The 12,660-nt window shown below is 41.0% G+C and overlaps 1 protein-coding gene across 9 annotated transcripts in view; it reads left to right on the forward strand.

Annotated features, from left to right (window-relative positions):
• htt (huntingtin) overlaps positions 1–12,660 on the forward strand; it is a 48,668-nt gene that overhangs the window by 3,305 nt on the left and 32,703 nt on the right. For 7 of the 9 annotated variants that reach the window (XM_015389011.1, XM_015389016.1, XM_015389012.1 and 4 more), the window contains exons 4-21: positions 1,951–2,010; positions 2,095–2,174; positions 3,317–3,455; positions 3,536–3,677; positions 3,778–3,956; positions 4,037–4,241; positions 4,547–4,594; positions 4,764–4,841; positions 5,767–6,137; positions 8,333–8,462; positions 8,555–8,670; positions 8,762–8,873; positions 9,070–9,207; positions 11,725–11,883; positions 11,962–12,059; positions 12,138–12,277; positions 12,372–12,435; positions 12,520–12,620. In XM_015389011.1, the coding sequence (XP_015244497.1) occupies positions 1,951–2,010; positions 2,095–2,174; positions 3,317–3,455; positions 3,536–3,677; positions 3,778–3,956; positions 4,037–4,241; positions 4,547–4,594; positions 4,764–4,841; positions 5,767–6,137; positions 8,333–8,462; positions 8,555–8,670; positions 8,762–8,873; positions 9,070–9,207; positions 11,725–11,883; positions 11,962–12,059; positions 12,138–12,277; positions 12,372–12,435; positions 12,520–12,620 (2,360 nt within the window). The remainder of the gene's footprint in view (positions 1–1,950; positions 2,011–2,094; positions 2,175–3,316; positions 3,456–3,535; positions 3,678–3,777; positions 3,957–4,036; positions 4,242–4,546; positions 4,595–4,763; positions 4,842–5,766; positions 6,138–8,332; positions 8,463–8,554; positions 8,671–8,761; positions 8,874–9,069; positions 9,208–11,724; positions 11,884–11,961; positions 12,060–12,137; positions 12,278–12,371; positions 12,436–12,519; positions 12,621–12,660) is intronic. The other 2 variants (XM_015389015.1, XM_015389019.1) reach the window with 1 other exon arrangement.

A 12,660-nucleotide genomic window follows, 5' to 3' on the forward strand; every position in this document is an offset into this window, starting at 1 on the left:
ATATATATATATATATATATATATATATATATATATATATATATTTGCAGTCTCTAAAAGTCTAGAGCAATTTTAGCGTCTACAGGTCCTGTATTGATATGTTTAGATGCTGTTTGAGTCTGTTTTCTCAGCCATTCATTTCTTCTTCAATCTCTATTACATTTTGTTTTTTTGTTGCATCACTGAATTTGCTGAGGAACAGCTTAATGGGGTCACGGACTTCCAACTAACCAATCCAGCAAATCTGATGTTCTTATTCCTCATATTAATTCTGTTGTCTAAATTGAAAGGTGACATGTAGTTCGTTATCAGCAGTTCACCCACTCAGTATGATTGGAAATAAATAACTAATGGACTTTAACAGGGATGGCAGCATGGTGAGCTCTGGAGAAAAAATGGGACCTGGAGAGATTTCAGCAATTAGAGCAGTATTCCACCCCCAGCCCCAATATCTCCAAATGAGAAATAATTATAAAACTGCGATACAGACAGCCCTTTCTGAAGAAGAGAGTGAATTGATCCAAACTATAATCAAGACCTATGAGAATAAAGATTGTAGAATAATTGCAGCATCGTGTAAAGCTCTTGGAAACATTAAGACACAACTAGTTATGTGAAGTATAAATGAGGAAAAAGTGATCAATATAGATATTGATTAATGGGGAAACATTTCGAGGATTTTACCAGTCAATTACTAGATCTTACACATCAAGGGATTTTACCTGGAAGAATTTAATCATTTTTTTATTGTGCTAAAAAAACAACAACAAACAGTTAAAAACACAACAGATGTGTCGGAGAGGGTGTGGAGCAGTCAGTGTGGACCATTCACATATTTCCTGGAAATGTCCAAAAATACTGGTGTTTTGGGAAATGATCTGTAATGTTCTAAGTCCCAATGAATCCTAGAGTAATGTGCTTGTGCACATTTTCAGATGGAAGGATTCATGACAATGATAGATATTTGTACATTGATCATGGCCACTAAAAAGCAACAACAAAGAAATGTAGGAAAGAAAATGTTCCATTAAAGGATCATTAGACGGCTATAGTTTAGAAAGTTTTTCTGATTCAAAATTGACATACAGGTATAGATTCCAAGAACAACAAATGGAGGAGTTAAATCCTTGGCAAAGGTAAAAAATGTCTGTTTTCGTGCATAATTGGAACATTTAGGAAGATGCCGATAGTAGAGACATCTGATCATGTGAGGTAAAAGTTCGCTATGTCAGAGCTGATCTGAAATAAGTGTTTCCATCCCTCATTTTGCATATTAACTCCTTTTTTTATTTTTTACAAAAGCCAAAAACCACCCCATGCTAGCATAAAAAGTTTTTTTGCAAATTTGAGGGAGTTTATTTTAATTTGGCCGCTTCCGTCGGACTTATCTGATGCGATACTTCAAAATACACATAAGTAAAGGTTGGCGGAAACGCACCTTCAGACTGCAGTGTGTTACATATGGGGTTTGCTGTAGATGGCTGATTGTGTGCTGCAGATGGCAGTGTGGGGCTCTGACCCATAGGAGCTCTCAATGACAAAGCTTCTGTGAACAGTTTGCTTCCTTTCTACGTGACTTTCTAGTGAGCAAAGAAAGGTCTATAGAATAATTTTTTGATTAATTAATGATTGGAGACTTCAAGCAAAGTCTTGTTGACCTCACCAATGCACTGCGGGAAAATGGGCTGATATGTTCCTGACTCCTCTTTAAAAAAGCTTCAAAGCTCCGAAACCATAACTTTTAAAAACGTTGGAGTAACTTTGGTGACATTGGGGAACATCTATTTAGAGGTTACAGCCATAGGTTTAACTTTATCCTTCTGGTAATCAATCTAACTCATGGTAAATCAAATGGTTTTAAAAAGACATTTGTAATTGTGAAAAATCTAATTTTGCTATTGCTATAGACTCACTTCTGTTCCTCACTAGACTCCTGGTTTTACTTCACAGGCACTGATGGACTCAAACTTACCAAGACTACAGCTGGAGCTGTACAAAGAAATAAAAAAGGTATTCATTAAGATTTGGGTGTAAACTTGATTTGCTGTTTAAATAACTTTATTGATAGCGGTAAGTGTTTCCGTTCCTCAACAGAACGGTGCCTCACGGAGTCTGAGGGCGGCTTTGTGGAGGTTTGCTGAGCTAGCTCATCTCATCCGACCGCAGAAATGCAGGTAAATACTGCCATGCTTTATATAAAATGTTCCTTTCTTCAGGTTTACTTTTATTCGCACACTAATACTGATATTGGCAATTAATTAGGATATAGTTGTTAGTCATTACAATGGTAATATTCATTGTGATATACCCACGGTGTTCTTTTGGTTTCCATCATGACAAATGACCCACCTTCTTAATGCAGTTGCCAAACAAATATTGTATCCAAGCAGCTGGAGAACATGGATGGTATAGCGATAGAGATCAGATTCATCTGTTGAATGAATGAAACATATATCTTGCCGTGTGATATAATTGTATTTTATATTATTTATTAACAAATAAGCAGCAAAAAGAAAGAAATAACAGTTAAGTGTAAAGTGCACTGAGTTGGATCTCCGATATGTGCTCCAGGTATTTAGTCATTATTCGAGCTGATATCTGATCCAGGTATCTGATCGATGCATCTCTAGTAAAAGGCAATATGCATTATTGAACCAAGGCAGCCAGCTGTAGCTTAGTGTTGTTGGTTGTGAGATGATTTAATGGGCGTCACTAAAACAGAACTGGACTGGATGAAGTTGTTCTTTCTGACAAAAGAAGAAAATAGCTGCAACACCCAGTCTAATTTCTCTCACTTGGTTCTGAGAAAACTCCAGTCAGTTCCCTCCACAGAGAAGGTTTCCTTATTGCTTTGATTAATCAAGCGTTGGATTGGAAGTAATGTAACAGCATTACCAATATGGAAAAAGGAATTAGATTACTTTTTGAAAGATAAACTAATCCAGCCAACACAGTCACTTATATCACAGTGGGGATCTGTTGCATTACGCTGCTCTAACAGCAGTGATTAAAGGCAGAAAAAAAGATTCAGTTTCTTTATTATGAGTAAATGCATCTATAGATGAGCTGAAACCTTTGAGTTTAATTTTATTATTTATTTAACCTTGTATAAATATCAGTCTAGGTGATATGGTAATTACTGCTATTTAAGCACAGCAGCAAACTTTTCTCCTAAAGCTTAATCAAAGTTTCGCATGCTTTGTTTGCTAAAACTGAAATGCTGTACTTGATTAATCTCTATATGTAAGGTTTATGAGTCTAGTTTATTAACTTTAAATTCATGTTGTTTCTTTGTTGCCTCTCCTCCACGGTGCAGACCATATTTGGTCAACCTGCTGCCATGCCTCACACGGATCGCAAAGCGTCAGGAGGAATCAGTGCAGGAGACACTGGCTGCAGCCATCCCCAAGATCCTGTCAGCCTTGGGGAACTTTGCTAATGATGGCGAAGTCAAGGTATTTGACTCGGCTCAGCTGTCTGTCTGTTACCAACACGCCCTTAAAAAAATTTGTTTCATTGTCATATTTTTTCTCAGGTGTTGCTGAGGTCATTTATTGCCAACCTGAAGTCCTGCTCCCCCACCATCAGACGGACAGCAGCCAGCTCTGCGGTCAGCGTGTGCCAACACTCCAGACGCACCAGCTACTTCTACACATGGCTCCTCAATGTGCTGCTTGGTGTGTTATACAGAAAGAAAGGCTTCATTGCAGCTTCTTTTTCCTCATGAATGAGATGAATTAACACACACATAATCTGCCTCTTCGTCTTCTCCTTTAGGCTTGGTGCTTCCAGTGGATGACGAACACCCCAGCCATCTTATTCTGGGGGTGCTGTTAACTCTTCGCTACCTGATGCCTCTGCTGCAGCACCAAGTAAACACCATCAGCCTCAAAGGGAGCTTTGGAGTGATGAGGAAGGAGGCCGATGTTCAGCCAACACCTGAGCAGCTCCTACAGGTGGGATCAGCTGGATTTGCATGAGAACAGTTCTTGATGTTTTGGATCTCGTGAGCTGAATACTTCCTGTGTCTCTGAAGGTCTATGAGCTGACCCTACACTACACGCAGCATTGGGACCATAACGTGGTCACAGCTGCCCTGGAGCTTCTGCAGCAGATGTTTAGGACGCCTCCGCCAGAGCTTCTGCACATGCTCATCACAGTCGGCAGCGTTCCTCATGCCACCGTGTTTCGTCAGGACACCGAGAGCCGAGCACGCTCAGGGAGCATTGTTGAGCTCATCGGTAAACTCATCAATCAGTTGGGACTGATGGGTTATCCCTTTAGTGCTTTTGCAGTTCAGCCCTTGAAATATGTATCCTCACACACTGATCTCTGTCTCAGCTGGCCTTTAATTCAGTCCTTCCTACTGATCTAGCTAATCACTTTTTTTCTGATTTGTTCTGACTTTGCTCCATTGTCTTTGCTCCCTAACTCCCCTCCTTTCATCTTGTTAAAATTATCTTTGTTTCCTGCAAGACTCCATCAGCTTTTGCTGCTTTTTTCCTCTTACATTTTGTTTCTGTTTCCTGTTTCCTGCCCTATGCAGCAGGGGGAGGGTCTTCCTGCAGTCCACTTCTTCTCAGGAAGCAGAGAGGTGACTTGTCTGTTTATGTTGTGCTCACCTCAGCTCACACTGTGCAGTGAAAAGGAAGCCCTTTCCAACTGTACCTTTAGGCTGTTGATTTACATTCATTGCTTTGATACTTAACAGAATGAGGCAGAATCTTTAGTCTTTTAGCTGAGAATAATTCTGAATTTTCCAGGTAAGATTCTTTCTGGAGAAGAGGATGGGTTGGAGGACGACTCCGAGAGAGCAGAGGTCCCTGCTGGAGCCTTCACAGGTTAGATGAACCCACCATCTCTAATGAAATAATGCTAGCTTAATATATTGACTCCACTCTAGGAGGAGTAATGCAGCCAAATTGCAACCAGAAAAATGTATGGTTTATTGGTACTTTGTGTGACCTCTGTTTTTCAGAGTAGCAACTGGGTTGTTTTTTTATTAGAGGATGTTTTCACCAATTCTGCTCAAGTAGAGGCTAAAGTTTGACCTGCCTAGAATCATTGTCCTACTGGAAGGTTCATTTTCTTCCAGGATTATCCCTGATTGAGAAAAGCATACCCTCAGCATGATACTACCACCACCATGTTAAACCTAGTCTCCATGGTGATTCGTTTGGAAAGATGTAAAATGCAGACAAGATCTTTAGTAGTTTTTAGCTGTAAAACATTTGTAAAGATTTGATACAAAAATATATACTAATCTCTGTTTCCTTATTTTGACATCCAAACTAAAACAGTAATACACTTGATGTATCAGAACCTTTATTGATGTAGAACAGATTTTATCAGCCGGCATTTAACTCATTGGTTAATTTTACATGGGTCAGTTGTTTTCATATCTTTTGTTGTTGACTTTTTTATTCCCTGTTTTGTTACTTGATCAAGCCTTTTCTGTCGTTCTACAGAATAAAATAAGTAATAGAGGCCAATATGATTCATACTAATATGATATTGGGTCAATGTCAGCCAATTCTCAAAGCTGTAATATCGTTATCGTATTGAAAATAAAGTTGTATTCGAACAGCACTAGCAGATAGAACCGTTTTTTCCTGGAGATAATGGCTCATAGGACCACATATATACTTAAAAACTGTAATCCGTTCTAGTGTACAGATTTTTTTTTCTTTTTTTTACAAAATTCTTTTCAAGTGTGTGGTTGAGTCACTTTTCCAAAGCTTATATATAAAGTTTGTCCTCCTGCAGCGGATGGATCCTCTACCACTCAGGTGGACATTATCACAGAGCAGCCCCGCTCTTCCCAACGCACCCTACAGCCCGGGGACTCTGTGGACCTCAGTGCATCCTCGGAGCAGGGCGGCGGAGGCGGGACATCCCCTGAATCAAACAACGAAAACGAGGAGGAGATGCTTAGCCGAAGCTCCAGCGGTGCCAACGTTACACCAGAGACGGCCGACTACACAACACCGGAAAACGCCACTCCTGAATGCGGGGACCCGCTAGAAGGCGTGGCGGCGCTAGGCTCTAACGACCGATCACTTCCACCCAGTGATTCCTCTCAGACGACCACAGAGGGGCCGGACTCGGCTGTTACCCCTTCAGATGTAGCGGAACTGGTCAGTATGAGAAGGGAAGCAGAGATGACAGATTTTCTATTATCTCTGAGGTGGCTGGCTGTTTTATTTTTAAGAGTAGAATCACTGCCACAGATTTGTCAGAATTTCCTTATCTGGCCATCAGAATTTAGCTAAGCAGAACATCCCTATACAGTATTTTCACAACTAGTATGTCAATTAGTGAATTAAAACATTTGATGTCCCAAACTCATTTCAATACTTCAATTAACGGTAAACTTGTATAAATTAATTGCAAAAGATATATTTGTAATATTTAAACCATTTCGGCCTACAGCTAAGGAAAGCCCAAACTGCAGTTTCTCTCAAAATATTATATATATATATATATATATATATATATATATGAATGTATTTTGCATAGTAATCAAAAGTCAGGGAAATACATACTTGTTAGTCTTGAGAAAATGTTTAGTTTGCTGACAGTTTTTTTTTATTTAGATTTCTAGATTAGATTTATTTTAGATAATATTGTCGGTGTAATTTCTCAGTCTTCTGGGTCTTTGCAAACACAAACCAGTCTTTCAGAATTTCATATTTTCTGACAATCTTTTCATCACCTATCCAGGATTCTGTCAATTCAGGCAGTTACAAAAATATCAGCTGTCCAACTACAGATTTGTTTAGTGCAAACCAACAGAATAAATCCGGAATCAGTCTGGAAAGGAGCTGGAAGAACAGGACAGAACTAACGGGCTCAGTGGAAAAAGATCGGATAACTATCAGGATGTGACGTCTTTTTTAAAAACAAAAGCCCTTACAGCAGCCAGTTGTTTAAATTAAATATCAGCTCATTCATCTGAATGCGTCAAAGCTTTAGCTTCAGTTAATAACAGTATCCATCTTAAGATCAAAATGTTTTTTTCTCCAGAACGTGCTAACTTGCTTACCCCGTTACTTTGTTTACCCTTGGAGGACATACCCAGTATCCTACCTTTGGTCAGGCAGTGTCGTAAAAATACACAAAGGACTTTATTCACTAACAAATTGAGCAAAAACTAAGCGTAAAACACACAAATAAGAACTTTGAAAGCAACTTGAATTAACTACAGGTGTATTGGTAAAAGAAAATGTGTAACATTACTATCCCCCTTTAAATGTCAATTTCTATTCTTTCTCTCTCCATTCCTTCCTTTCTTTCAGGTTTTTTCAATAAGAATATCTATGACATTCTTAACATAGGATGTGTTTTTTTTTAGAACCACTTGTTTGAAAGGTTAATCTCCTCCTAAGGCGTTCTTTAATAAAGCAAATATCTTTCATTCTTCTTGCAGGTCTTGTTTAGCGATAACAAAACCAACACTTTTTAACAGCTCTACCTTTATGGTTTTGTCCCCACCCTCTTCATCCTTGTCTTCACCTCGCTGCAGTCGCGCCCCTCCCTGCAGCAGGTGGTTGATCCGCCTCCAATCTCACCAACTCCCACTGAGGGCCCCGATGCCACGGCCACAGACTCCTCCGTCTGCACTGCTTCTCTTTCATCGTCGTCTTCTCTATCCGTCTCCTCCTCCTCTTCCTCCTTCTATGCCACCTCCTCCTCCTCTAGCACTAGTGACAAGGTCAGACAATTTGACATTTGGAAAAGGCAGAGAGGTTCCTGCTCGTTTTGAAACATTGGGTTTCCCTCATTCCTTCTTCTTTGGTTGGCTTGTTCATTTCTGCCCCGGTTGTGATGGCATCTTTACCTCCTTGTGTTGTGGATGGTAGATTCTGCCTCTTTCTTTCCCTTCATTTTGAGTGATGCTCTTCAAAAAAAACCTTTGACCCGAGCTGTGACTGGCTTTGCAATGAGGTGTCAAAAATTAAGCATGAAGAGTCGCTTTACCTTCTTATTTCTTCCTTTAGATTAGTTTCTCCCTGTTGTTGGAAGACCTTAAGGCTTTTGTTCCAGTTGAGTGAAAGAAATAAAGAATAACTGCAACTTGTAATCATAATTCAAACATAATGTCTTACAGGATTCCTTGTTTCTAATCAAGCTCTCCCGAGCAAAAGCTTGTTCCTTCCCTGCACTATTGGAGCTGTGTTTGTATAAAATCAGCAGATGCTTCCCCCTGTGTTCTGCTGATTTTCTGTGAATGTTTTTTTTTTTAGCATGATTCAATAATCCTATCTCACCAAATTTATGTAAAGTTTGGATTTACTCTGATTTCCCTGTGTGTGTGAAAAAAAAAAAAAAGGTCCTGGATGGCAGCGAGAGCCAGTACTCTGGCATGCAGATAGGAACACTACAGGATGAAGAAGATGAAGGAGCAGCAGCATCCTCCTCCCAGGAAGAACCATCAGAGCCATTCTTGCAATCAGCCCTCGGTATGTTTCTGAACGCAGCTGTATATGGAAACCTTTGGAGATCTTTATTATATCAATGAGAATATATATATATTTTTTGTTTTTATTTGCAGCCCTGAGTAAGCCTCACCTGTTTGACGGCAGAGGTCACAATCGCCAGGGATCAGACAGCAGCGTGGACCGCTTCATCCCAAAGGAAGAACCTGCAGAACCCGAACCTGATAATAAAGTAAATGCAGTAATACAAAATAAAATGTTTAGCTTTGGTCAATTAGACAATAAATGACATAGTAATCAGTTTTTGGATTGTTTTCTGGCAGCCGTCACGGATTAAGGGTCCGATTGGACACTATACAGACCAGAGGGCGGAGCCACTTGTGCACTGTGTGCGACTTCTTGCTGCTTCCTTTCTTCTCACAGGCCAAAAAAATGGTAAGTAGCTGCTTCAAGCTCCAACTTCAAACAGACCATGTGGATATTTGAAATAGTTCATCCCGATATTAGAATACAAATTTTTTTAGTATTTTTATGAAAGTATGCATTTACATTTTAGAGATGTGGTCAAACATTGTAAGATTTCATGTCATGTTTAGCTATAAAGATATATAATTTTTTTTTGTTTCTTTAGGGTTGATCCCTGATAAAGAGGTGCGAGTGAGTGTGAAGGCCTTGGCGGTCAGCTGTGTTGGAGCAGCAGCAGCGCTGCATCCTGAAGCTTTCTTTAACTCTCTCTACCTGGAGCCACTGGATGGCCAACCGGTTGCAGGTATGATTGCACGTTTAGTCTGTTTTGGTTATCTGCAGGACTGAATTAGCCTTTTGCTTTGTTTAGCTTGGGGGGGACATTGGTTTAAAGCAGATTTAGGTCAGATTTTCAATACCAAGAGGATCAAAAATGACTAACAATTAAAGGCATAAACATTTTTGTATCAACATGAAAATGCTACCTTTTTTATTCCTATCATGCAAATTAAATAAGACAAGTAGGACCCCATTTGAAATATTTTAAGCTTGTCTGTTGTATTTTTTTATTGGCAAAAATAATTTTCATTTTAATGAAATCATTAAACTTGTGTGAGATGAAGACGCATCCATTCATCGTTTTAGATAAGAGGATGAAATATACACAATTGAACAATCAAAAGGCAGTGCAGTGATGATACAATATGGGTGTAATTTAAATCCCTTTTGGATTTTTCTTCAGCTAAATTTACACTTTCAAGCAATTCTTCGTTTTTCTATATCAACAAATTGCTTTGATACGTTTTTTAATGTACTACATATGACCTTAGAAAAAGTGCTTACAAGTACTTGGATGAATGCATCTAGCTGCATCTCTCTCTACTCTCTGCAGTCAGATTGGTTCAAAGTTTTCTATCTAATGGCACTGTCATACCTTGACGATATAGCCAGCGTATGCCAACGTCCTAGAATATTCTAAAAGCTCCTCTTCACTCCATTAAAGACATTTCAACCCAGCGCTGCCTGTCCTAAGCCCATATCATCATCTGTCACAACCTCACACCCCCACCATGGACTGTTCTCCCTGCAAAGCCTCTGGGAAGAGTTGAATTGTTGAAACTTTAATCAAGTCACAAATCGAGACTTTGACAAATACACAGGCTAGATGCATAGTATGGATCGTTCTAGTCGGCATATTTTGTAGAATTGTCGAGTGCTGTTGCCAGCCCCTGCCTTTTGGTGCTGCCATCTTGAACTTGGGTGGGAGTAAACTTTCTTGAGGCACTGCGGGATCAAGTACCTTTCCCGTGGGAGTGGGAATGCGATGAGGTCACTAACCGTAGCGGTCCAACGAGGGTCCCTGATTTTGGAAAAGGGGCTTACTGTGGATAGGAGAATCCTTATCTCTGTGGGAGTGGAGGCGTTATGTTCTCCCACTCCTGGCGAGCCATTGGAGACGGGCTCAGTAAGTGTGTTCGAGGCTGTGACGACCTCTTCATTCCTTGGTGCTAGCACAACTGTCTCTGGCTCTACCCTTCTGATGAACCATAGGCAGTCAGTCATTCAGCTACCACTGAGGGCCCTCCAGGGGACTAACTTGGTGAGATCTACCCTCGACTGCACCAGTTTTCCTCCTGGGCTTGCGTTCAAACTGATATAGACTTTCTCTCTTGGGAGATTTCAGTAGCAGGGCTCATGGCCGTCGCCACCGAGGGTATTGGCACTGGAAATGCTACCCCTGCGGGCTGGTCCCATCGCCCACTGGGGAGGTTGGTTCGCCATTTCACAACTCGTCCATCTCCAAACACGCTGGAGAGACAGCTTCGCTCACACAGTAGCAACCCTGTCTCTAGTTGCACTGGCACCCATTTTAATAAGCCAGGAGGATACTGGGCAGTACTCTCTTAGACTTATATCATTGTTTTTGAGACCAAAATCTCATGTTATAGAGGGTCAAGCATGGCGCCAATCTGGGTGTACAGACTACACCGGGCAGGCCCGTTACCAGCAGGAACATTTGCGGCCTACCCACAACGAGAAGTTTAGATTTCTCTAAACTTGGCAGTCACGGTATTAATCTACCTGCTGTTTACCACCCGCCGAAAAAAGAAAAAGGTTTGCAGTCACAGCAGATTCCTGTGTGAAGATACTGCATGTGTGATGCGTCATGTCTGCTAGGAAGTTTGTTGGTCGTCACTGTGGGCGTGAACGAAGAAAGGATCACACTCACTTTCACGCACACCCTATGATGGGGATGATACAGGTTGGATAAGGTAAACACCATGACTAATGAGTAACTTACTATTAACGCGTGTCAACGATCACATAACTTACCTGTAACTTATGGCCCATGTATGAGCACACCCTGGCATACGTCAAGGAATTGACGTACTTTCCGTATGTCAATGTGTGCCAGCGTGCATCGCGTGCTCAACTTATATAACAATTATCCATAACTTATCCAACGTAGACCAGCGTTTCTGACAAATTTTTTGTACATCGGCATACGCTGGCTAAATCGTCAAATCGTGACAGCGCCATAAGGAAAACCAAGTAATTGCATCAAATCATTGACTCGAAAGCAATCCCTCACACAAACACGCCCAGTGTGAACAACTGTCTGCCGATGCCGACTGAGGTTTGAGGCGACAGAAGCAGACATGCTGAATGTCTCTGCTATTTAGAAATCGCTTCTTGTTAAATTGTAATTGTAATGCAACTAATTTCCCAGGCCAAATAAAAATCACATGATGCAGAGGGTGATGCATTAATCTTTCTGGTAGGTTCTCACTTGACTCTGTTTTTGTGTGTTCAATTGCAGAGCAGCAGTACGTCAGTGACGTTCTGGGTCTTATTGCACACGGAGACCCTCAGATCAGAGGCGCCACAGCCATTCTCTGTGGTGCCATCATCCAAGCCGCGCTTACCAAAACACGTTACAACATACACACTTGGCTGGCCAGTGTGCAAAGTGCAACAGGTTTGTGTTTTTGGGTGCTGAACGTCCTGCTAACATGAGGAAAGTCTGAATATAAATCATGGAGTCTCTGTCCTGTAGGTAACCCCCTGTCCCTGGTGGATTTGGTGCCTTTGCTTCAGAAAGCTTTAAAAGATGAGTCCTCTGTCACCTGCAAGATGGCTTGTGCTGCAGTCAGGGTAGGTTGAGCCTACAGGAGTGTTAACTATGTGATCTGGGTGGAGTTACTGAATCCCATCTATGCTTGTGTGTTTCAGCACTGCATCATGACGCTGTGCAGCAGTACACTGAGCGAGCTCGGCCTGCAGCTGGTGATAGACCTCTTTGTTCTGCGGGACTCTTCCTACTGGCTTGTTCGCACTGAGCTCCTGGAGACTCTTTCTGAGTTAGACTTCAGGTAGGATTCAAATTGCGTGCTGTTTAAAAAAAAAAAAAAAACATTAGATGGTTTGCATGAGTTTTAGCTTCTACCTTACTTTATTTTGGTTTAGATTGATCAATTTCTTGGAGAGGAAAACGGAAACTTTACACAAAGGAGATCATCACTACACTGGGGTAAGCTATTAACAATTTTCTTTTTCTCTGTGTGAAAGTGAGTGTATTATTTAGATATTTTATTCCTGTTTTTGTCGGAATTAGCGCCTGCGGATCCAGGACAGGGTCCTAAATGATGTAGTCATACATCTGTTGGGAGATGACGATCCTAGAGTGCGACACGTAGCAGCCTCTGCTGTCAGCAGGTATACTGGTTCACCACACAGTACTTCATTGAACTACAAG

The sequence above is a fragment of the Cyprinodon variegatus genome, unplaced genomic scaffold (genome assembly GCF_000732505.1).
Source record: "Cyprinodon variegatus isolate N-32 unplaced genomic scaffold, C_variegatus-1.0 Scaffold445, whole genome shotgun sequence".
NCBI lineage: Eukaryota > Metazoa > Chordata > Actinopteri > Cyprinodontiformes > Cyprinodontidae > Cyprinodon > Cyprinodon variegatus.